Source organism: Schistocerca serialis, chromosome 6 (assembly GCF_023864345.2).
Source record: "Schistocerca serialis cubense isolate TAMUIC-IGC-003099 chromosome 6, iqSchSeri2.2, whole genome shotgun sequence".
In the NCBI taxonomy this organism is placed as follows: Eukaryota; Metazoa; Arthropoda; class Insecta; order Orthoptera; family Acrididae; genus Schistocerca; species Schistocerca serialis.
In genome coordinates this window covers 331,850,753-331,876,216 of record NC_064643.1, presented here as the reverse complement: position 1 = coordinate 331,876,216, position 25,464 = coordinate 331,850,753, and the positions used below count along the sequence as shown (strand labels likewise).

General features: G+C 38.5%; 1 protein-coding gene across 1 annotated transcript in view; it reads right to left on the bottom strand.

Moving 5' to 3' along the window:
- Positions 1-25,464, bottom strand: part of LOC126485157 (protein peanut) — a 164,058-nt gene that overhangs the window by 29,170 nt on the left and 109,424 nt on the right. Inside the window, exons 4-5 of the mRNA XM_050108828.1 lie at positions 25,068-25,257; positions 23,403-23,568 (exon numbers count right to left, since the gene is read on the bottom strand). Of these exons, the coding sequence (XP_049964785.1) occupies positions 23,403-23,568; positions 25,068-25,257 (356 nt within the window). The remainder of the gene's footprint in view (positions 1-23,402; positions 23,569-25,067; positions 25,258-25,464) is intronic.

The following is a 25,464-nucleotide window of genomic DNA, read 5'->3' as shown; positions in this document are numbered from 1 at the left end:
ATCCTACGGTCTTGGCGTGCATCCGCGCGTCGCTGCGGTCCGGTCCCAGGTCGACGGGCACGTGCACCTTCCGCCGACCACTGGCGACAACATCGATGTACTGTGCAGACCTCACGCCCCACGTGTTGAGCAATTCGGCGGTACGTCCACCCGGCCTCCTGCATGCCCACTATACGCCCTCGCTCAAAGTCCGTCAACTGCACATACGGTTCACGTCCACGCTGTCGCGGCATGCTACCAGTGTTAAAGACTGCGATGGAGCTCCGTATGCCACGGCAAACTGGCTGACACTGACGGCGGCGGTGCACAAATGCTGTGCAGCTAGCGCCATTCGACGGCCAACACCGCGGTTCCTGGTGTGTCCGCTGTGCCGTGCGTGTGATCATTCCTTGTACAGCCCTCTCGCAGTGTCCGGAGCAAGTATGGTGGGTCTGACACACCGGTGTCAATGTGTTCTTTTTTCCATTTCCAGGAGTGTATTTCAAACCAATAAAGTATTTTGATGATGATATTCTTGGTATTTTTTTATCACATAAAACCCACACGAATCCAAAAAGACTGGCCAAGTGGCCAAATAACTGAACAAAGCAAAGGCATAATGCTCTGAAGTTGCTTTCATGTTACTGAAATATTATGTTACCTCCTCAAAACATTCTGCTGTACTTTGCCCATAGTTGGATTTTATCTGTGCTATTGTAAGATTCAAACTTTTTCTGATGTACCAAGATATTTTCCACTTAATTAAAATAAAATGTTAGTTGGCATGTATCACATTTACAAACTAATCTCTAAAAAGAAGAGTGCTGGCTTATTCTGCATATTTTTTAACTTGCTCTATTATGTAACTACCTTCTACGACAGCACATTGAAAGTAAATAAGGTATTTATTCAGCAGAAGTGAGCAGTACGAAGATTGTGTGAAGCAGATAACCACACATCTTGCAGACACCTCCCTAAGGGCCTTACAATTCTTATGCTCAGTTCCCAGTACATTTACTTCTTCACAGTTTTGATTGGTGATAATTAAAACTAGTCACACTTCAACAGTAATTTGTACAAATGCAAGCCAAGACACAAAAGTAATTTTCATATAGTCTTATCTCCATATTTAGGATTCAAAGTGGAGTAATGTTTTCTACTACTGAACTCTTCCATATGCACCCATCCAAAACAAAATAAAAAATTTAAAGTCTCGTCTATTAGAAACTCGTCATATAATTATATGTCTGGTTATCTACACTCAATAGCATAAGTTCTCATTAACTACATGGAAAGTAGCGATGTTCATTGTAAAGCTGCAAGACAAGTAATAATGTTGAAGATACACAAAAATATATGCATGGTGTCTGATCTGTTGTATATGGCCAACACAACAGGCACCACTATGTGAAACAGCAGCTGTTAATTGTGTGAATTGAGAGAAACCAACGACATCAGCCGCATTTGGACTTCTGAAATAAAATCCAAAGACAAGAAAGTTTGTGCTCGACCTGGACTCAGACCCAGATTTCCTGTTTAACATAGGCAGTTGCCTTGACTGCCTCTGCTATCCTGGCATGCTTCTCATACAACCCACATTCCCATCCTGTCGTACACAAGTAGCCTCCCTGTCCATTCTCTTCCTGCTGGCGACTCACCTGATTCCTACATCAGTTTGGATGTAACGTGCATCCGCACTGAAATAACTGTATGAGGTATCACGCATGCAGACATGAAGATACACACACATGTCATGAGCATAAACCGCAAGTATACAAACTACACTACTATATGGCCCAGTGTTGTGCATGCGCAAACCATTGCCGCAACTCTCAGAGATTCACAGGGGTGCCTTACACAGAGAGCATCCCAGGGTGCCCCTGAGAGTTACAACACCAAGAATCGCTTCTTAGCTTTTGGCAGGATCAACGTATAGATTCTTTTTTCCCTTCTGGTGGGAGGGTGTAAGGGTCCTTTATCTGTGATAATAAAAAGTCATATCACCAACAAATTTTGCAGTTTCATAAACACCAAATCTACACTATACATAAATAGCTTCATTGATCCACCTTCTAAAGTCCACAAGTCCTCAACACAAAAGGCATTGTACAATAGAAATAAGACATACAAATATCCTTATTAAAAACTTCACCAACATTAGAAGTACAGTAAGTTATGACATCATGGTAATTAAGACTCTCGAGGCCAACAATACTCTCAGTATCTCCACAGTGAACAATAGCTGTGGTAAGCCATTCAGTGCCATGACTAAAGGCCACTGACAATACTGAATTCATTACTGGTATCAAGAAGAAAAACAAAGTGAAGGTAAAAGGCATTGCTCCCCAAGTTTTTTTCAGATCCTTACGTTTTTGCAGGTGGTAGTTTAAATTTTTCTCTTATAAAGGATGATAAATTTAGCCTTGGTACTGGATGGCCTACCAAGGCTATTGTTCACTGTGGAGGTATTGAGAGAGTATTGGTGGCCTTGAAAGTTTTAATAACCATGCTGTAATAACATATAGATTAGTGAGGCCTATAATAATAGTATGCCACTTGATGCTTGGACTTGCAATCATCACAAGGTTGCCGAGTCAGACGATATATGTATTGAGTAATGGTGGTGATGTACTGTATAGGTGTGTGTATCTTCATGTTTATGAGCACAATGGCTTTTGCAATAATTTCAGTGCAGATTAATGTTATGTCTCAACTCCTGTGGGAATTGGTGAGAGCTGTCAGTAGGAGAAGAATGGTCAAACTTGCTACTTGCGTATGATAGCATGGGAATTTGGAGCGGATGGGAAGCATGCGAGGATAAGCGATGTCAAGGCAACTGCTCAGATTAAGCAGAAAATCTAGATTACAGTCCCAGTCCCAGTCCACCACAAATTTTCACCTGTCTTTGGATTTATTTCAAAGCCCAAATGCCACTGATTTCATCAGCTGAAGTAATAGTGTATTGTGTAGAAGTCCTGCAGTTATAAATTTTCTCTGAAAAATATCAGTGTTTTCATGTAAAAATCAAGCTACCAGCAGCTATTTAATTAAGCTGGAAAAATAACTTGACTTTTTCCACATCCCTGCATGTTCTTCCCCTTGACTAGATCTACGGAACATGATAAATGTTGTATGTATGAAAATTTTCTATTTAATTTTTGTGATATGTAGGCAAGGCAGTCATAACAAATGCTACTCATGGTGTGTTCTATGTAGCACACATTGGCTAAAGAAAACATGTTACTTTTCATTACTCACATCAATACAGTGGCCTCAACTTAGTTTGGTTCAATATTCATTTCAACAATAACTATTGATGGTGGCAGCAAAATGTGGAGAATAATCAGTATTTACAGTAACAGCTCGATAAAAATGCTGTAGGACTGAATAGCAATGACCTGTCCTCACACAACTGTCGTGCTGCAGCCTTCCCAACTTACTGATTATTGTTTGCGTTTTGCTGTCACCTCGAATAAAAGCACTTGGACAATTTCACAACAGACAAATTTGAAACTGCTCTGTAGATCTGACAGACAAAATTACACTTGAAACAGCATTTAGTTCATGATGAGCACGAAAACAATTTATCAATTGAAGACCATGTTTGACCAGGAGTCTGTTCATTTTTCTGCATTTTTCATGACAATATTCTGTCAAGATCACAATTTTAATTTCTTTAATAACTAGTTTTGTCTATTGCCATGAAAAGATTCTTTTAAAACTTACAATGGAAATAAAACATGTGCATAGTAGTGCATTCCTGGCAAGAAAACTTTCAACCATGTGTGCAGCAAGTGGATGAAGTTATACATAAAAACATCAAATTGCACCATATAAATTAATAAGGAAAAAGAGAAGTTAAAAGTGATACAGAACTATTGAAGATCAGTGTGCAAATTAGCTGTTGGCAAATGCTCTCCCTGGAGCCTGTCCAATGTCTTGCAGTTGTCTTCAAAGTTGTTTACTTGTGATACTGCTAGAGCCGCACTGCTGTCCACTTACACTAGAATGTTTCTGAATACATCAACAAGCAATACATGTGGCTGTATATTTCCATCTCCTCCAGTAAACCCGACAACTATTCTTTGTCACCTTATGTAAGATCTCTAGCTTTTTTTGGAAGTCACCCACTACATGCTTTTCAGCCTCACTCTGGTTCTTCTTGGATGTCTGTTCCTTAAACCAAACTCCAGAAATCCTTCCTATCTTAACAACATTTTACTTGTCAGTGTCTCTGCATGTACACCAATTCACTCCACAAGCAAATTTGAAAACCTATGTTCATTTGTTAAAAATACTGTGCAATCTTGTAAGATTATGCCATGTTGTTATGACATAGCAATATACATCTTACTGCTTTGAGTAACACTGTTTTAGTTTCTTTTCCCCATTTAGTTTAATTTTAATATACATTTTGCTGACATCTTCTTTGTAGCCATTAGCTTTTGCCACTATTTTAACAGTAATTGGCTCCTTCCGATCAATGTCTACTTACAAAGATAGTTTCAGCATTATTTTCACCATTGCTCTGAAGTACGCCAATTTATATCTTTTAGGATAGCAAGCTCTCCTGTTAATTATTGCATCACATTTGTTAGCTTCCTAACCTGAAATTAAGTATCCCATCTTTTTTTTTATTAACAAGTGATCCAGAAAGTTTATGCCTTCTACTTCCTCAAATTCTAATAAAGGCAGAAAACATAAATTTTGGATTTTTAGGAAGCCAACAGGTATGGATTCAATAATTAAAGGGGTCTTGCCATCCTAACAGATAAAAATCGGCATACTTCAGAGGAATGTTCAACAGAATGCCGAAATTAACGATCGATGAAGACAAAATTGGGAGGGAGCTAATTACTGTTGTAAAAGAGCCAAAAGCTAATGGCCACAAAGAAAAATACAACATAAAAATATATAATAAAACTAAATGGGGAAAAAAAAGTAAACAGTGTTAGTCAAAGCTGTATGAAATGTTGCTATGTCATATGACAACATCACACAGTGTTTTAAAAAATCTTAGGTGAAGACTTTCAAATTAGGGGTACTACTGGTTCAACATTACACTACAATGTCAGAAGTAATAGAAATGTGTTTTTAGAATCTGTGGTGCTTATGGATTTAGCTGTAGAGACTGCGACAAGCGCTATGTTAGCCAGACGAGAAGAAATACTGCTCTTTGCTTTAAGGAATATACTTACAGAAACAACAAGAGCACTTTCTGTTTTCACTTCTGCACTTTGAGGCTGAAAAGTATGCAGCAGGTGACATCCAAAACAACTTTGACATCTTACCGAAGATACCAAGGAAATCTAAATCCACATCCATGGAAATATACAACAACCACTTACAGACAAAACTAATTTAATCATAACAGTTATATATATTACTAAATGACCCTGTTCATGATACTGATTGGCACTTTTACTCAGCCCTTGAGTGGAAGATTCTGGGGGCAGATGCTTGCAGTAAGACTTGTAGCACATTGCCTGCAGTGACAAGCCCTGCCTTCTTTCTCCAGAGCAGCCAGCTTATAGTGTATAAAAGAAACAAACATGTAATGGACTAATGCATTACAGAAATGACATAAAAGTTTACAGTGAGTCACCAGTAGGACCAGATACATATTCTTCAATTTTTTTGTAAATAAGCCTAACATTCACCACACATAACACCTTAAACAGATCATCACTATATTTACAAGAGCTGCTTATTGTTAAGGCACAAAATACTGTTGCTTAGATAATGTTGGCATTGAGTGTAAACATTCTGGGGCAGCACAAAGTCAGCTGACTTCCATCTCTCACAGAGGGGCCAGTACATCATTCACAGTCCCAATTGTAAGCTACCTATCAAATGGCTTCCAGGGCCAACAAAAATTTGATTTTCAATATCTCTCAGAATTATTGACAGAATTTAAAAATGTAAAACCCTGTCATAATCTACTCATTAAGAGGTATAATCTCCTATCAAAAGTTTAACATATGTCTTGAGGCACAGCACTGCATGCAAATACCCACATTATATTCAACCAGTATTTGAAAATGAGAGCACTTAAGTCACTTGCAAAAGAACTTTAAACAATTTTCTAGGTATGGTAGCGTGCCATGTTATAAAAAAACTATTACTGGTGAAGCAAATGTTTCAGCCACAGTTACAGAGGTCTCCTCCTACATCTACTAGTGTGTTTCTGCTGTGCAGAATTGCTGTATCTTGTCATGAGTGCTAGCACAGCATGACATTACGTTATGATTGGACACATGAGGCAGAAAGAGTGGGACCTTTATTGTAATAGGTTACTGTCATAGACAGAGTGGGGATCTGCTGCTCAATTTTTCGAACCTTTACAAAACTATCTCTCACTGACAACCTCCAAAATGACGGATGGCAAAAACTTTATCCCTTCATACATTTTTTGTACTTGTGCAGTAAAACTGCTGCATCAGGCATAAATTTTAATTTATTACTTCTTTACTGTTAACTCTACTTGCAACATATTTTGCTGACAGTAGGTTCAGGAGATATGGCATCATAAACACTGATATCCAGGAAAAACTACCTTTTTCATATGACTGAGCACAATTACGCAGACTATATGATGTGCCCATCGATTCTGCCCACTGTTGATTGTGACAGGCAAATATATTGACACACAGCTTGAGGTCTGAGGGCACGAGCCATGCCGTGGAGTATAAAGTTCGAAGTGAGACTTGATGGATAGGGAGAGGCAGCTGTAGTAAACCGAGGGCACACTGCTACGGCCAGCTTTGGGAGCAGTGTTGCCTACACACCCGTAGCAGAGGCCAGACTGAGGAGAGCCAGGTGACCTCTATCAACGGAAGCATATGCGTCAGATCAAGGATGTCGGTTGTCGCAGGGCTCCTGGCTGTGGTACTGGGTTTGGTGCCGAGCTGTGATCAGGCTTTGAGTACACCTTTGCTATTGAACTACAGTGAGAATTCCCAAACTTTACAAAGAAGTTGCTTTATTTTCCCCCAGGTCACCATAAGCTTGCTCTGTGTTTAAGACTTAAATCTGGTTTTGGGCTGTGAAGGGGAGGGAGGTGTGATGCTGAGGGTGTGCTCTGTTTTCCCACACTTAAGTTAGTGTCGAAACATTGAAAGGTACTGCTGTGTACGGAATATCTTTCATTAAGATGGGATTGTGGCAAATAAGCACTTTCTGTCAAAGTGCTATCTGTGATTTGCTCAGCTCCTGAAATTATCCTGTACCGTGTGGGGATGCATTTACAATTGGAAAATGTGATGTAAAATGGTGCCTTTCATTGCGTGCAAGCCAACGAAGTTTGATGTTCCATGTATGAATATCGCTTGGCTAATACAGTGTTATATTTCTGGTAAGGACTGGATTTAATTGTTTCTTTCCCTGGTCAGTTACACCCATCGGCTTCTAAATAGTATTTGTTTATTCAGAGACTCTTAATGCCAGTTGTTCTTTGGCATTCTCTCAATAATATCATGCCCGTTATTGTGTAAGTAAGCTGGCTGATAGGTAATAATAGTCACTTGTTTAATTCTGCATTATTTTGCTTGTAAAAATGTAATCGGTTTCTTTTACTGGTCAGTTGCAGATGCCTATGGATAAAGAATATTTGCTTATTAGCTGGTAGTTAATAATGGCCACTTGTTTAAGGCTGTGCTAGTTGCTTTAAATAATAAACCTAACTGTTTAATTAGTCAAAAAATGGAAAATCCAGGATGGACTACCACAGGATAGATTGCTAAGCAAGTAAGCTTTCAGCCAAAGGGCCTCCTCCTGAATTAGAACAGCATACACAGACACGTTCATGCAGATGTAACTCGCACATACACGACCACTGTCTGTGGCTGCTGAGGCCAGACTGTGAGAAGCAGTCTGGGTGGAGGGGGTAAGGAGGAGGCTAGGGTGGGTAGGGGTTGGAATGGCAGGGTAGGGGTGGGGAACAAAGTGCTGCTTGTGGAAACATACAGGAATGAGGTGGAGAGAGGGTAGGAGAGAAGTAAAAAGACTGTGGGTGTGCTGGTGGAATAGAAGGCTGTCTAGTGTTGCAGTGGGAACAGGGAAGGGGAAAGACAGTGACTAACAAAGTTTGAAGCCAGAAGGGTTATGGAAAAGTACGATATACTACAGGGAGCACGACAATTGGCACCCGCATGGCACCATCCTCTGCCAAACTATTCATGAGCCATCCAGAGGAATCCTTCCTAGCCACTCAGTATCCTAAACCCATCACCTGGTTCAGATCCATAGATGACATCTTCGTGATACGGATCAAGGGTGAGGACACCCTGGCCACATTCTTCCAGAACCACAACACCTTCCCCCTTCGATTCAGCTGGTCCTCCTCATCCCACTAAGTCACCTTCCTCAATGTTGACCTCCACCTTAAAGATTGTTACATGAGTACTTCCATCCACATCAAACCTGCCAACCATCAGCAATACCTAGCCTTTGACTGCTGCCACCCATTCCATACCAAGCAGTCCCTCCCATACACCCCAGCCATCTGTAGCTGTTGCATCTGTAGTGATGAGCTGTCCCACTAGAAATATATCAAAAATGTCACTGATGCCTTCAGAGTCCATAATTACTCTCCCAACCTTATGGAGAAACAGATCTCTGACAACTTGTCTCTCCAGTAACACACAACTTCACAAAGTCCCATCGTCCAGCCACAGAGGAGTGTTCTCCTCATGACTCAGTGCTACCCAGGACAGGGGCAACTGAATCACATTCTCCGCCAGGGTTTCAACTAACTCTTCTCATGCCCTGAAATGAGGGATGTCCTACCCACTAACCTTCCCACAGTGGTATTCCACTGCCCACCGAATCCACGCAATATCCTCAATCCATCCCTACACAACCCCTGCTTCCAACTGCTTGCCTCATCGTTCGTATCCCTGTAATAGATCTAGATACAAGACCTGTTCCATACATCCAACCGCCGCCACCTACTCCATTCCGGTCACATGCACCACCTATCGCCTCAAAGGCTGGGCTATCTGTGAAACCAGTCATGTGATCTACGAGCTAAGCTGCAACCATTGTGCAGCACTCTATGTGGGCATGACAACCAACAAGCTGTCTATCTGCACGAATGGTCAGCCAGTTGCTGAGCATGCTGCCGAACACAATGTTCTTCATTTCAATGATTGCTTCACAGTGTGTGCTATCCAGATCCTTCCTTCCCAACACTGGCTTTTCTGAACTGCACAGGTTTGAACTTACCCTGCAATATATCCTACATTCCCTGGGCTCAACCTTCATTAGTCATTGTCCTTCAGCTACTTACCCCCTTCCCTATTCCCACTCCAGCACTACACAGCCGCCTAGTCCACAAACACACCCACAATGTTTTTACTTCTCTCCTTTTCTGCGTCCTCCCCCCCCCCCCCTCCCCAAGCTCCCAGACCCATACTCTGTCTAAGCTCCTGACTGCGCCTAGCTAACCTACCTGTGGCCGGATGGTGGGACTTCGTGAGGTTGTGGGTTACTGGAGAGACAAGGCACCAGAGATCCATTTCTGTATAAGGCTGGAAGAGTAATTATGAACTGTGAAGACCTCAGTGACCTTTTTGATATATTTCTAGTGCGACTGCTCATCACTACAGATGCAACAGCTACAGGTGAGCAGGAAACCTCGTAGCATTAAGTAAGCAGCCATGAGTGAGCAGTTAAACACAATATTATAAAAAGGATAGCTTGCTTATACATGGGAGTTAGCAACTTTAAAGAATCACAGGTTTACTAGTTTTGATGTATTCAGAAGCATACTTGTGTAAGTGGATGACAAGGACCTGCTGCCAGACTCTGGGGCCTAGTACTGAAACTGTGGCCAATGCCACAAATGTGTGGTGCAGATCTGGCAACATCACAACTAAATAGATTTAAAGACAATAGCACGACATGGGTAGCCTCCAGGGAGAGCATTTGGCAACAGGGAATTTGCTTACTGATGTTTAATGATTTTATGTATGGTTTTTCACTTTCCTTTTTCATTAGTATTTTTATATAGTGAACATTAATGGTTTGATTTTTAACTTGATCCACTTTCTACACACTGTGTCAAATGTTTTTGTCACAGAAACTCACTACTGCATACATATAGTCTAAGTGCAGCAGATTACTTTAACATATGACATAGTTATTATATGCTTTAATGCTATTACAATAAATGCACACTAGTTTCAATCATGTTCTAAGGACAATCATGTGAATTTACCACGAACACCTATTAGGAGTGGCAGATACTTACTTTTTAAAATATGCATCTACTACCTGTTACACAGCACTTGTGTGTGGTGTATACATCTGACTGAATACAAAATATCCAAAGAAACACGTGTAAAGATGATTGTCCTAATAGCTTGTGTCAAAATATTCTGTTTTCATTTCATGTTTTGATAGAATTTGTTGATGACAATGGCTAAAAGAAGTTAAAGAAATCAAAATTGTGATCTTGGTGAAACATTGTAATAAAAAGTGAAAACAATCTATCCCCTAGACAATTGGTGTTGCATGTCACTTCAGCACAGTTTCTCTGCAGTGATTCCACCTGCAGACCACATAAATAAAATTGAAAATTTCTTCACAAACGTCAGAGAAAACACACCAACCAACTCCTCATGGAGACATTAAGTGTCGTACTATGGGATCTGTGTGTCCAACTTGATGTGAATGTTTGTTTGTTGTAACTAAAGTAGTTTCTGTGACAATTTGCAATTATCAGTGGGCTTTTATTCTTTTCCTCTGTTTCCCTCACACATAACAACATTCATTCATGTTTCATTTTTGCCTCTGATTTACTAATTGACTAGTTTGGAAATTTCGTCACTACATGTGAAAACATAGCTAACCAGTCCACTGTAATTGTGCAACTGCACCATTGCTGGTCTAGTGATCACATCTTCCAGTTGTTGCACTATAAACTTAACTAGTACTCACCGTATCACTGACAATCACATTCATTCAATGATGTACTTTGTTACATATTTTCAACAGTAATGCCAAGATAGAATTGCAGCAGTATGATTAACTTATTTTCATACATAATGTAGGCAGTCACCAGGTAAACTGGTACTGACATGACATATTGTATGAAGAAATATACCATGCAGTAATGTTGTAATATGTAGAGGAAAGAAAGGGGTATAGGATAAAAGCCCACGGATGATGATGAAATTGTCATCAAAACTGGTTTGAGTGTAACAAATGGAGAGAAAGTGTCAAGTTGGACTTCAAAATTCAATTTTTATTTTTAGTCCCCCCCCTACAGATACGGACCAATCAGCAAAGGAGAAAGTTTCCAATGTTACTTGGAATATTTAAGTATAAGGACTTGAAAATCATCACATTTCTCTGCTAAGTACCTTGTTTCTGTTCTATCACAAATCTCCTATCCATGATTGAATAGTGTAATTCCTATAAAATCACTTGCTATAGTCTATCTTATCTCAACAGTTCTGGTGCAGTCCATGCATTTACTCTTACTATATACTGTGTATCGCTATTAAGAACAATTACAAGCATTTTCGGTGCTTCAATAGATATTTGCAACTTCATTTTCTCACTTCGTAGATGGAGTTAGCCCAAACAAGTACTGTTCATCATAAGTTCTGTGCCACATCAAGTATTTTTCAAAGTGGAATATTATAAGTCCATTTGACAGAGGGGTCACATTTGGTTTGTTGCAATATTGTTTAACAATATCTGCTAACATGGATAGGAAACCATTAAGACAACCAGTGCTCCAACAGCAATTAAGTGGTGTTGCAGAAACAAAGTGTGGCACAGGTCGACCATTGGCATTTTGACATTGGGCAACAAGGACAATGAAAGTATGCAGACATACGTTTGCCAATATGATTAGTCCTAAACACACTGGATACAGCTTATTTTTAAATCCAAAAGTTTAGCAAAATGCAGCAGGTATTTCTGTATTCAGGATATGGGCATTGAATCGCCGGACGGGTATACAAAATAATTTTAGAAAGTGATATTTAGCAGAGTTTTACTAGTACTGCGGCTAATGTAGTCAGTTATTAAAGGTCGGTCATCATTTGTTTGCCTTATTCTCACAGCCCAGCTGCCCCAACCTACCCCACATCACACTGTTTGCCTGCTACCACCAAGCAAAGGCACTACTCAGTCACCAGGGAAGTGTTTGTTATTCTTTGTGGTTCTTCAGTCCCTATTAATACATATATTTAAACCGAATACGGCTATACACTACTTTGGGAATTTTTGTATGTCGAACCATGTGACTGATAATATCAAAACAATGGCTACAGGTGTTTCATTTTATTACATATTTTGGGAGTGTTCTATTGAACATGCACAAAGAACCTCACTTCAAAAAACATTTTGTTTCCAATGACAAATAAACCAATGTTTTCCTTTGGTAATATTCTTCAAATGGTACACTTTATTTGTAGTATTTATTTGGGGTTACTCAAATCTGTTACTTGCAAAAAACTAAAATGCAAATATCTATCAACGCCCCAGAGAGAATGAGGCTGATGACTCTTTGGAGAGACACGAGGTATATGACACCTAACTTTTCTTCTCAAATAACTTCCGATTCATTACAGATCTTCGTAACCTCTTTCCTCCTAGACAAACAGTGACTAGTGGATAATGAAACAAAGACCAACAAATGTTAATAATTATGTTAATCACCTCGATACAGGCATCAACATACATTTTCAAAAATCAGCTGTTGCATTTTATTGCACCAGGCCAACAGGCCTGTACAAAACAAATTCAGTGATGTAACTCTTAAGTCTGACAAGAAACTGTGGAGTAAAAATACGTAACTATTGGGGTTTTTTGTGTTGTTATTGCAGACGTTTGAGTGGCACAGTACTCAGAAGTTCATCCACTTTCCATGGAAATTAACACCACCGAGGCAAGCGACAAATGACATTTACATCACTCTTAATGGAAACTGGTATTGTTGAGGCACAATATGTATCACCACACTATAAACTGGAGAGTGATTTTCAGTGAAACAACAGTCTCTGGCAGAAAATAATATTTTATCCTTTCTAATATTTTATAAACAAGTAAGACTGTTCTTCAACATGGTCAAAAATTTCTGTAGAAAGTGGCATAAACCTAACAGTAGCCATTAAAATAGCCACAACAGCGGCACAACAATCTCTATGTTCTCAGAATTTATTGTTAGACCTAAAAAGGTCTGTGTGTGTGTGTGTGTGTGTGTGTGTGTGTGTGTGTGTGTGTGTGTGTGTGTGTGTGTGTGTGTCGGAGGCTGGGGAGGTGGGGTTGCATACACACATTTCCATTAAGGAAAAAAAATTTGTCATCATCTTAGTTGATAATGAAGTTACGAAAATGTATCCAACTTTGTTTCATGGGTCCTTGTCCACTATTTGTCTAGGTGAAGAGGGATTACAAGTATCTTTGAGTCAAGACTTATTTGGAGCAAAAATGTTACCTCCCCCAGTACACAAGTAATGTAAAAATCATCACATTCTCCAGTCCACCTACAGTCTTTCCGTTTACTAACTCATGTCTCATGTCAATGTATAAAGTCATCCTCCTCTCTTGATTTATTCCTCTAATTACTTATCCCATCATAACAGCTGTAGCCCAGCAAGATTTGCTAACATTAGTGTAGCTCAGGCTTTCATACATACAAATTATGTATATGTAGTATGTCAACCAACTTGTTCTACACCATTTCAACAAAAACTGTCAAATGATCTATGAAACATGAAATTAATCATCCAAGACATTGAGACAATTCTACTGCTTTCATCTGGCCACTGCACTTGAGGCATCAATGCCATTTGAATCACCCTGTTTCTCTTTCACTGTCTTACTCGTACTGATCTTAGAGATAGGGAGTCCATACCATCATGCTGTTGTCGCTTTTCAGCCTTCTTCCAGTTGTTTTTTTTTTTTTTTTTTGCAGTTCTTTAATTTCATCACTCATACAAGAAGGCTACATCCACTGATTAAGTCTCATTTCCCAAATTTTCATGTAGCCTGCATAAGGATGATGATTCTTATTTCAACTAAGTACAGCTTCTTCATTTACTACTGGTACACAGATGAACAACATAAACTTGCACACAAATTCAGATTAAAAAATGGCAACAACTGTTCATGTTAAAAGCAGTTTATAATATGTAAATCAAGCTAAAGATAAATTTGGAGAGAGAAAAGCAGCTTGGCTATGGCATACAAAAATGGTCTTGTTTAAATTAAGTACTTATAGTACTTTTGTTCTCAATAACTTACCATACTGTCATGAAACTGTTCATCAATCCTTGAGGGCATAAACTGAACACAAGGATATATATTAGAAATTCGTTTTACTGAAAATGGAAGTGAAACTGTACAAGTGTATCAAACCATTTTTGCATGCACATGCCAAAGATTTATTTATGTATGTACACACACACACACACACACACACACACACACACACACACACACACACACACAAAAAAAACACCCTCAAAACCCTACAAATGATTATCTAGTTCACCTACTTCACTGGATGTCTTACAAACATTACAATGTCTATTGGAAAGATCTCTGATGATGATAACCTACACTATACAAACGTGCACACCATAAATAGATATTTTTACACACACACACACACACACACACACACACACACACACACACACACAAATTCTGTTCTGTGCAGTTTCCAAATATTATATTTGAACATAGATAAATTAGTTCTTCAATTTCCATCAGCCTGGGTACAACATTTGGCTGACTGCTAACTAGTATAACTTTTTACATTGGCACTAGTAGTAACAGTAACAGGGCAGAAGCAGCAGCAGCAGCAGCATTAACAATATCACCACCACCACCGTGGTATTTGAACCTTGGTCTGCCTCCAAATTTTTACCATCCCCACTTCTCTCAGTCTGCAAATTTATAATTTCTTGACACTTCTGGATGTGCCCTAACAACTGATCCCTTCTTTTAGTCAAGTTATGCCATACATTTCATTCCTTTCCAATTTAATTAAACACCTACTCATTCATCATTTGATTTATCCATCTAATCATCAGCATTCTTCTGTTGCGTAACATTTCAAAATGTTTCTATTCTTTTCTTGTCTGAAATGCTTATCATCCAAGCTTTACTTCAATACAAGGCTACACTCATAACAATTATGTTCTACACACTAGCACGTTTGTACTTTATCAGTGATGTAGATGGTTTAGGTAGTGAAAAATGCTGGATATCATTAAGTTTCTGCCATGATACTTTGGCACATTGTCTTCTGTCTAGCTTTAAGATGTATACTGCCAAAAGTACACTGAGCATTTCGTTTTAGAAACTGCTGATGCACACACAGTATACTCTTACAGCACCATGCAGCCATTACTTGTATGCATGCGCTACGGCTGTAAGTCTGTGCGTTGCTTAGAGCATCCTCCATGGTGAAATCTCACCTTGTCAATATTAGATCTATCACAATTTAATAAAATCCTAGAAAGACACTGGTAATGCAGAGCACAGCATTTTCCAATGACAGGGTTCCATGCAGTATGCAAATAATCCAAACAGACCAATTGGGACAGTCGTTTCCAGTTGGAAAATGTGTGGGATCCAGTCATTAGGAACCTTGATGCTAAGCATAACTAGCATATTTCTATAATTTTGCTAAATTAAGATGATTAATATGATATTGATAAGAGAAGATCCCACCATAAAGGGCTCTCAGAGCAACACACAAATTAGGGAGAGAGAGAGAGAGAGAGAGAGAGAGAGAGAGAGAGAGGTGTAAGCACTTATGCCTTTAAATGCTGTTGCTGGATATAATGCAGGATTTCATGCTTACTGTCAGAGCACAGGCAAAATATTGGCCCTGAATCTTGTGTAGTGGAACTGTCATGTATATAACATGACATTTATTCTGTCCACCACAATGCAAAATATACCATCCAACTCAACGTGCTCCCCCATCACAACGATCTAAACCAAAATTCAAAATACGAACTTACTACATCATCACTTTTCTAGTGATACTGTCAAGCAGAAAGGGAGGGGTAGAATAACCTAATTTTCCTCTGCTTGTGTATTCTCTTCTTTTACATATTTTTCTCTTCTGTTTGTACCTCACATTCTCTTTGTTTTCAATACAGTCTCAGTTTCCAGCTATTCTGGTTACTTATGATTTCTCTCTAATGAACAAAAGCCTCATCCCCAGCTATCTTACAGTCCTCAATAAGCACTTTTAGTTTAAATGCTACTTATATGTGTCTGCAATTTTTTTTGTGTGCCCTGACACACACACACAGATCTGCATGGTTTATGCTCTCCAAAATAATGTCTTATCTTTCTTTAATCATTTAGTTCATATTCAATTCAATTTTCCTTACTTTTGTGTTAATCTGACCAACACCACATAGAAATTGCTGCCAAACAGAATTAAAATACGCTGAAACACAGACTTTTCTCTAATCTTCAAAACTGGCATAATTTTCAAGGTTTATAAATATAATTAAATTTTAATTAATAGAGGGAAACATTCCACGTGGGAAAAATATATCTAAAAACAAAGATGATGTGACTTACCAAATGAAAGCGCTGGCATGTCGATAGACACACAAACAAACACAAACATACACACAAAATTCAAGCTTTCGCAACAAACTGTTGCCTCATCAGGAAAGAGGGAAGGAGAGGGAAAGACGAAAGGATGTGGGTTTTAAGGGAGAGGGTAAGGAGTCATTCCAATCCCGGGAGCGGAAAGACTTACCTTAGGGGGAAAAAAGGACGGGTATACACTCGCGCGCACACACACACACACATATCCATCCACACATATACAGACACAAGCAGACATATATAAGGTAAGTCTTTCCACTCCCGGGATTGGAATGACTCCTTACCCTCTCCCTTAAAACCCACATCCTTTCGTCTTTCCCTCTCCTTCCCTCTTTCCTGATGAGGCAACAGTTTGTTGCGAAAGCTTCAATTTTGTGTGTATGTTTGTGTTTGTTTTTGTGTCTATCGACGTGCCAGCGTTTTCGTTTGGTAAGTCACATCATCTTTGTTTTTAGATATATAATTAAATTTTAAATAACATATAAGAAAACCCATAAACCAATAACTTAAATATATCACTGAAACTTCACTGTTCTGCTCCCCTTTGCTTGTAAAATGAATGGTAATTCATCTTCTCTCTACAGTAGTCTCCGTCCTATAAGTGTCAATAGTTGTCAAGAAAAAGGTGGGGGCAGGGAGGGATGAAATGAGAAAACTTCCATTAAGCTTGCTTTCTTCTTTCTCCCCCCACACCTTTCCATTTTTTCTTTAAGTGCAGCAAAATACATGTTAGTTCTCAGTACAGAATACTGAGAAAGGCCAACTCCTACAACATTTACATCTCTTTATTACCACAAAAATTTTATTCAGTGAAGTTTAAGTGGGTATGTATGGTCTACATAGTATTATTCTGAACTTTCCCCCCTCTCCTTTACAACTACAACAGTCAACAGCAGTCGTGCGACTATTCGCCTGTCTTCTACAAACAACTACGTACCAAGAAAAGAGATTACAACTACCACAGCTTCATTTCTAATTGGGAGGAAAAAAGTGCACTGGACTACTAAACAGTACTGAGTGTTGATTTCTAGTAGATAATAAAGCATGTAACAGCTGTTGCACGTAAAATGATCATAAGCAAAATTCTGAAGAATTTAGAGAAAAATTTACTAGCAATGACTTACTGGGGTTTTACTACTAATTAGGAAAGAAAATTGCATACATTACACATTCTGCACATTTTTCTTAGAAAATACATCGTAAAGGTGTATTATCACTTACAAGGCAAAAACATTAAAAATGCAGTGTATTTGGCCCTGCATTTTTAGCATAGCGCTCTGCATACACAAGGTATACCACAAAGGAAAGCAGGATGAAAAGGTATCTTTAAGAACCATCTCTCCCGTTATAAAAAACTTATCTTCTAAATTTCTTGTTAAATTCTTATAAGAAACCCTCTATTTTTTTTGGTAGAATAAAATCATTTCCTTCCTCAAAACTTCCTAATATAGAAGATCTAGGATCAGGCTCTTCTCATTGCTTTATTGGAAGAACTTTCCTTGCATTCACCTCCATCAACTCACAAAAACCGTCGAAAATAATGCCAGGAAAAACAATCTACTATGAACAGCAGACTGTCAGTAAACTGTGGAATAAATAGTGTGAACTACATGAAGAAATTTTGTTTATTTCAAATTGCCAGTACTCTCCTCCTCCACCCCATCATCATCATCATCATCATCATCATCATCATCATCCCCATCCCCCCCTCTCCCTCCAATACTCAGTACCAGCAAAAAGAAATTATGCCTCACTACCTTAAGTCAAGCCTGAAGTCAGGAGTGATAAAAACTTTTTGTTCAAGCTAATTGGAAGCCAGACTATTTTCACTCTGTTGTTTAATTCTCATACTGCCTATCCAGTTGTCTTCAACAAGCCCAAACACAGAAACTTGTCAACTGGTTCCCTGTCTTCATTGTTAATTCTCTGACTGCAATTCAATGGCACCACTCAAGTGCATAACGTCGTGAATGTACTTGGCTGCTACACCCTCGGAATAGTTGACTTCTGTAGAAGTTTGTACTGATTTGCCCTCGGAATGGTCGACTTCTGTAGAAGTTTGAACACATACAGTTGTTAATCGTTAAGCTGTGGTGTAGTGTGAGGTCCACTTGACTATTACACACCTTATTTTTTACTCTAATCTCAACAGGTGGTATATCAATGCACAATCTATTTGAGGTCAGATCTTTCAGCATTCCTACACCAAACTTTGCAGTTTGCTGTAACTCTAACAGAGGACATTTCATTGTAATTTACACGACTTCACTGTCGATGGAATCTCACTTCATTTTGGTATTTCTTCTAAACCCAACAAATGATGTTTCACTGTACATCCAGCAGTTTCTTGAGTTTTTGCATTTTGCTATGAGACTTGTGACAAATACATTACAATAACTGCACTGTACCAGTTCTTTTCCTTTTCTTACTGTTAATCTCCCCAAAAATTTTGAAGACAGAATCCGTTACCTGAGCACACATTACATGAATTAACAAACTAATGTAAATTAATTTCCCCTGTGAAACCCGTTTATTCAGATTATGCAATTCACTGTTCTGAACGTTTTGTATCAATAAGTTTTGCTGCAAATGATGTATTTCAAAAGTTATTGTATTTCAGAGTTTTTGACCTAGAAGGCATCCTTAAAAGTCCAGTGAGCTAATAAACAGATTCAGGAAAGCAGTTTTTCTTGGAGTCAAGTTTTGGTCAGCACGTAACTTGCTCGACATTTTCAGTATTCTCTATACTGTGTGCTCTAGTGGTGGTGTTTGAACTAGCCTCAGATTTATTTGAGGATATGAGCGGTGACTATTAGAATCAGTCATGGACTTAACAAGTAACACTCATAAACATGCCACAGTACATTAACTGCATAAACATTTTTGATCTGTAATGAGGCCTGGTCTTTAGCGTTAGAAATCAAACTCTGTAAATAAATATGCAAAGTGATTTCATGTTAACATTTGAAAAGAACTACTGGACTTCTCTTTTTATTTATTAAGAGATACAAACCTATCATGAACATTTTCAGCTAAGAGACCAGTGGCGCAGGTAGGCCCATTGTATCATAACATATGTTTGTAGAGAATGCAAAGAATCATGTAAATATTATAAATAATTACATTAATTCTCTCAGTGCCAATACAAATAATAGAACAATTAAAAAAGGTGAAGGATGACACATCTGAAATTATCCAGTGTACTGTGACAAAGCAGCAACTAAGGCATGGGCAATGTGTGTCCCAGGCAGCAATCAAAAGGTTAATTTGTGCTATTTTCTGATGGCTGTGTTCATTGTATGTTACATTCTTGTTATTACTGATTTACATACCCGCCATCAAAGTTTCTGTATTCTTCCCACATTACACTGAGAGCAAATACTCTCCCCCCCTCCTCTTGTAAGGTTAACTTAATTCCGCAAGATAAAGATTTTCATGCCATTTAGCACTGTTTTTGTAGGGCCAACAGCACATCTTACGAGAAAAAAAACTGAATACATTTAAATACACAGCTAGACTGTATCTCAACTTGCATGCACAGGAATCCAAGTGAAACCATGACAGCCAAAAGTTACTAACACAATTCATGAGCATGCAGCAGTACCAGACAAATTACAGCAGGATGTAATGATAGTGGTGGCTGTGAATTTATGTTCTACATATCCTAAAAACTCTTAATACTTCACACATAAATAAATATGATAACCCCAAAATAGAATGAAAGTGACAAAATACATTATAATAGTGACAGCCATAATGACAACAGAGCAAAGGTGAATCAGAGCAAGCAAAGTACAAAATGGAACACGGCTTTTATTGTATTACATACAAACTGTTTGCAAAGATAGCAGATATAGTAATAGAAATCAAAAGACAATGGCCTTGAGAGAAGGGAGAAATGACGCCATATTTCCCTCTTTGTGTCTTCCGCTACACACTGTGTGCAACTCTAATCCAAGTTTTGGTAAACATGTAACTCTTTGTCATTCCAGGCATTTGTCTGAATGTATTGCATTCCTGATTCTCTCTTACCTGATTTTTTCTTACCTGGAAAACTGAATTGTGAAGTATTTGCTAATTAGCATTTACCTCTAGAGACCTGTGCGCACGGATACTAAATCAGATACATGTGGTAGGGGTATGAAGGCTGCCTTAATAGGATGACCAGGGTGATTGTTTTTATATATACTGAAGAGGGTGTGAATCAGAAGGGGCCAGGAACTCTATATAAATATCTTTTTTTACCCATTTCTCCTTAGTTCAAACGTCAACAAAAATTTAAAAGAACCTATGCCAGTACTGGAAGCAAAATTTGAAGTACTGCTAAACACGAAGTTAAAAGCAGAAAAGCTATACCTAATTTTTCAATCTGTTAGTTCTTCCTCTGGCAGGTAGAATTAAATGCTCTGCATAATGTGATATTTTCATCTTTGGCTTCCTCGTGTGAATGTTACAAATTTTTACAACTTGATAACATACACGCTACAGAGGGTGTCCCAGGAGATATGGCAAATATTCAAGGGTATGGCAGAAACCATCTTTTGAAGCAAAGAAACTTCATATGAACATATGCCTTATTTCCACAGGTTTCCATGGCAGTACACATATAATGTACATTGTTATTTATTTCCTGTATTATTCAGTACATTGATATTGTTTGCAACGTACCATTGTAGTGCAGAGGATGTCGAGACAGACAATCTGATAAAGGACAATCGTGGTCTACCAAGTCATGTAAAATATGTCTCACCAGCTAACAAAAATTACCTAAGCTACAGTACATGCACATCTACACATGTACAACAGTTAGTAATGATTACAATATGTGTTTTACAAAGTATCAATTAAAAATGCATATTTTGACGCATTTGCCTCCAAGCATTATCAAACACATCACGTTATAGCTGTTGCATAGTTAACAATAAATGTTTAAAAATCCCACTGTCAACTTCAGTGTATTTGTGCACTCTCAGGAGAACATGTTGTGATTGTAGGAGAGCCTCTGCACATTCCCCAATGAGATGAACAGCATCCATGATGCACCATGCAGTTCATCTCATGATTTCACTTTTCATTTGTACACCACAGACTTCATCCAGCCCATAAATAAAGATCTAATGGCGTATGGTCTGGTGATCTCAATAGCCAGTTAACCCTAACACGATCAACCCAGCGATTAGGGTACACGCGGTTCAGGTGTTCCCTCACAGATCTGATAAAATGTGGAGGGCCTCCATCTTGCTAGAAGTACAATGCAATCTGTGTGGCCAAAGGAATGTTTTCAAGGTGTACAACGAACAAATTTTCAAAAGATTGCAAGTAATTCTGTCCCATCATTTGCTTTTCTAAAAAGCCTGGACCTATCAAACATATTACTGATCATACCACACCAAATATTGATCAAAAAATGATTTTAAAAATAGGTTTCCAGAGTAGCAGGTGGATTTTCCTGTGACCATCGATGATTGTTGGATGTGTTGTTGATTCCTCCCATATAAACGTGGCTTCAGCAGTGAATGGTATTAATGGAAGCAAATGACAACTGTCATTTTACCACTGACAAAATTCAAGTTGTGTGGCATTGTTACAAATGTGAAGACTGTAGACACACTGTTTGTGAAATGGGTCCAAGTTTTCTGCGTGTACTGTCTACTATACAAGTGTTTGTGCGACACTGATACATGCAAAATGTCAACCATGTGTTAGCGGTAGGACTATGCTGCACCATTTCACCAATGTGTTGCTGTTCTTGCACAGATTGTTGAACTACATGTTCAGAAGAAAATTGGCGACATTTTAGCCTGTGTGTGTACAAACACAGTTAACCAATGCTTATCTCTGATAACCTGCCAATCCCTCCCACTACTTCACTCACAGCGCACCAAGCACAACTGTGCATTCCATGGCAAAAAGACATCCTGAGCAAAGAGCCTGAAAGCGACAAGGTAGGTTGGACTAGAATAAAATGTTAAAGAGGCTGGGTGGGTAAAAGACACATTTGCACTACTAGCCCAAAGCCAAATATAAATTAAATGTGTTGTATCTCAGAAACCAATCAAAATAGGGCATTTGGCCATATGGAGTGTTTTGCATTAAACATGCTTTCTTGACATATGCCTGAATAGTGTCCATTCCTCCTGGGACACCTTGTATAAGAGGAATGCAAATTACAAAGAAGGTGCATAAAAAGAAAAAAAAATAGAGGATCACATCTTGAAATTATTTTCCTACATTATTCAATGAATCTCAGCTCAATGTGCACTATGTCCAATACAGGTGACACAAATGTTACTGGTCAGTAGAACTGGGTTGGTCATTCCATCAGATATAGAAACATCCACTGAGTGTCAAACACAAAAACAGCCATAGTGCACTACCTTAACACTTAAATTTGGTTAACACAGCAGAAAATTGGCATGTATTGTGTTTGTCAATTAGGCACAATATTAATAATTCAAATGGTTGTGGCTCATTTCTGAAGACCCTGGAGTTTCTTTTTGGCATCTAACTTTACATTCACAACTACTATTTGTGTGTGACTGAAGTAATGTTTTATTGCAGTTATGATTCTACAGTGAATTTTTTCCAATGTGCGATTCTGGTACCTACTGTCTTCAGATTTTGTCTTCCTTAGTTCCATTTAAATTGTCCACTACATTCTCAGAATGTACAGCGTAACTAATTCATGAGTGAATTTGCTATTGGAAGGGAGGACTCAAAGTCTCTATTGACAAGGAGGGATTTGACATTTCTTAATTGAAAACAATATTCCGGCAGTACATGAAGATACAATGAGCGAGTATAATAAACTGATCACTTACTTATTTGATATCCTTGTTGGTTTTCCATCACTCCCAAGACCAGCAAGTTTTCTACACCTGAAGTTCTCATAGTGAACATTGTTGGTGACATCTTTCAGGTCCTGAAGATGTGTACGGATGAGCATGTCCCGTAATGCAATGAAATCACAGTGCTCGAGGTTTTCCACTAGCAGAAACAAAAGAATAACAATTACAAGCATGTTCCATAACATCTTGTTGCTTAAGAAATTGACCTAATATGGATTTAAAAAAAACAGGTATTTAAATTTTCATGTGAAACACCACTATTTTACAAATTATGAGATTAGTCAATAATGTGACTAGTTGTGATATGCAGTCTGAGGATTATTATATTTAGTGTTAAGAACAACAGCTCTGTCACGGTATTGCTCCAGCATTCACCTTGAAATTAAACACTAAACTGATAACCAGTTTATACTGAAGATGCGATGAGCGATTTATATCACACTTTAATCTGACCTTTACTTCTAAGTAGCATCACGGGCTTATAGGTTTTCATGAAGTGCTAATAATAGCAGCAGAAATTTGGTTTTATAAAGAGCCCTTGATGGAAGGGAAAAGCCTTGAGAACCTTGCTTTGTAAGAACTAGCAGCCAATGTCAATATGCCTTACTCCCAGTTTACATCAATATTATCTTACAGCAATTGGCATCCTCTGATGACTACATGAGAGAGAGAGAGAGAGAGAGAGAGAGAGAGAGAGAGAGAGAGAGAATGTATATAAAGCTGTTATCAACCTGAACACTGACTTGAACACCATAGGGCAATGGGAGTTGGTATCCCCCTTTCCTTCCTCTGACCTTAAAACAGACACTCAGCCTGTTATCAGTCTGACACAGACTCCAAACCTGGGGGCAACTCCTCATTCTTCACATTAACAAACTTCCACAGGTGAAAGAGGTGATAAGTGACAGAAATATATACTAAGATTGACTGGGGATTGAACCTTAGATCTTCGGATCTGTAGTCTAAGCTGTTCTGTGTAGCCAGCAGAGTTTGAACAGCTACATTAAAACATTACGAACAACACTTCACTTCACAGTCAATGGACTCCAAATTCATGCAATGAATTATGCGACACGCAGCAGCATCTCATCGTCCTTCAGCTGTGACATGGCAGGGGCCACTCAAAGAATATGTCATGACAATTTTCAGTTTCTTAGTTTTTTATCCCCTTCCCCTCCATCTTCAGGTTTCAGTTTGCACTAGTATCAGCTCAGTGTTGTCACATCACCGATCAATCCATTCTTTTCATTCTGAATTTTCTTTTTCCTTTTCTTTTTTGTGTAACTTCAAGTTGACAGATCAACACTGAAAGACCGAGTCAGCTGGGCAAGATGCAATGAAATCAGCTAGTCATGAAAAGATTTAACGTAAAGGAGCAAAATACCTCATTTTGTAACCACAATCAAGACCATAGTACTCTATTATGGATTGTGGGGGTATTGTAAAAAAGTCACTTCATGACAGTAGTGTCATTTGACTCTGTCATTGGTGTCATTATAACAGAACATTCTACATAACAAACATTTTTTGGCTCTGTTATTTTCATTAGAAGACGAAAAAGGTTTAAAGGATTTGTGTGATTTTATACTTATTGTGGAATTACTTTTAAGGCAAAAGTGAAAAATTTGGACGACTTACCTTCAGCTATTCCCCAAGGGTACTTCCTACCCCGCAATTTCTTGCCATCTACTTCAATGACAGTGTTTGATCCAACAACAGCAAATGGAACTCTGTCTTTTAATGTTTTATTTGCTTTTGACTCCTCTTCATCCTCCGGGTCCGGGAATTCATAGATTTTAATTTTATGTTGTGATATTTCATTCAGGATCTAAACAAAAACAACATGCTAAGCATTTAACTGTATGGGTATTTAATACTTCTATTTAGCATGAATAACAAAGCATTTTACTGTCTAAATTGTAGTGTGCTGATGTCTTGCTTCCTTACCCAAATAAATCGAGACAGTTCACACTTTTCTACAAGTCTTTCCTTCCAGTAACGTATGAGTCACACATTAAATGTCACTAGCATTCCA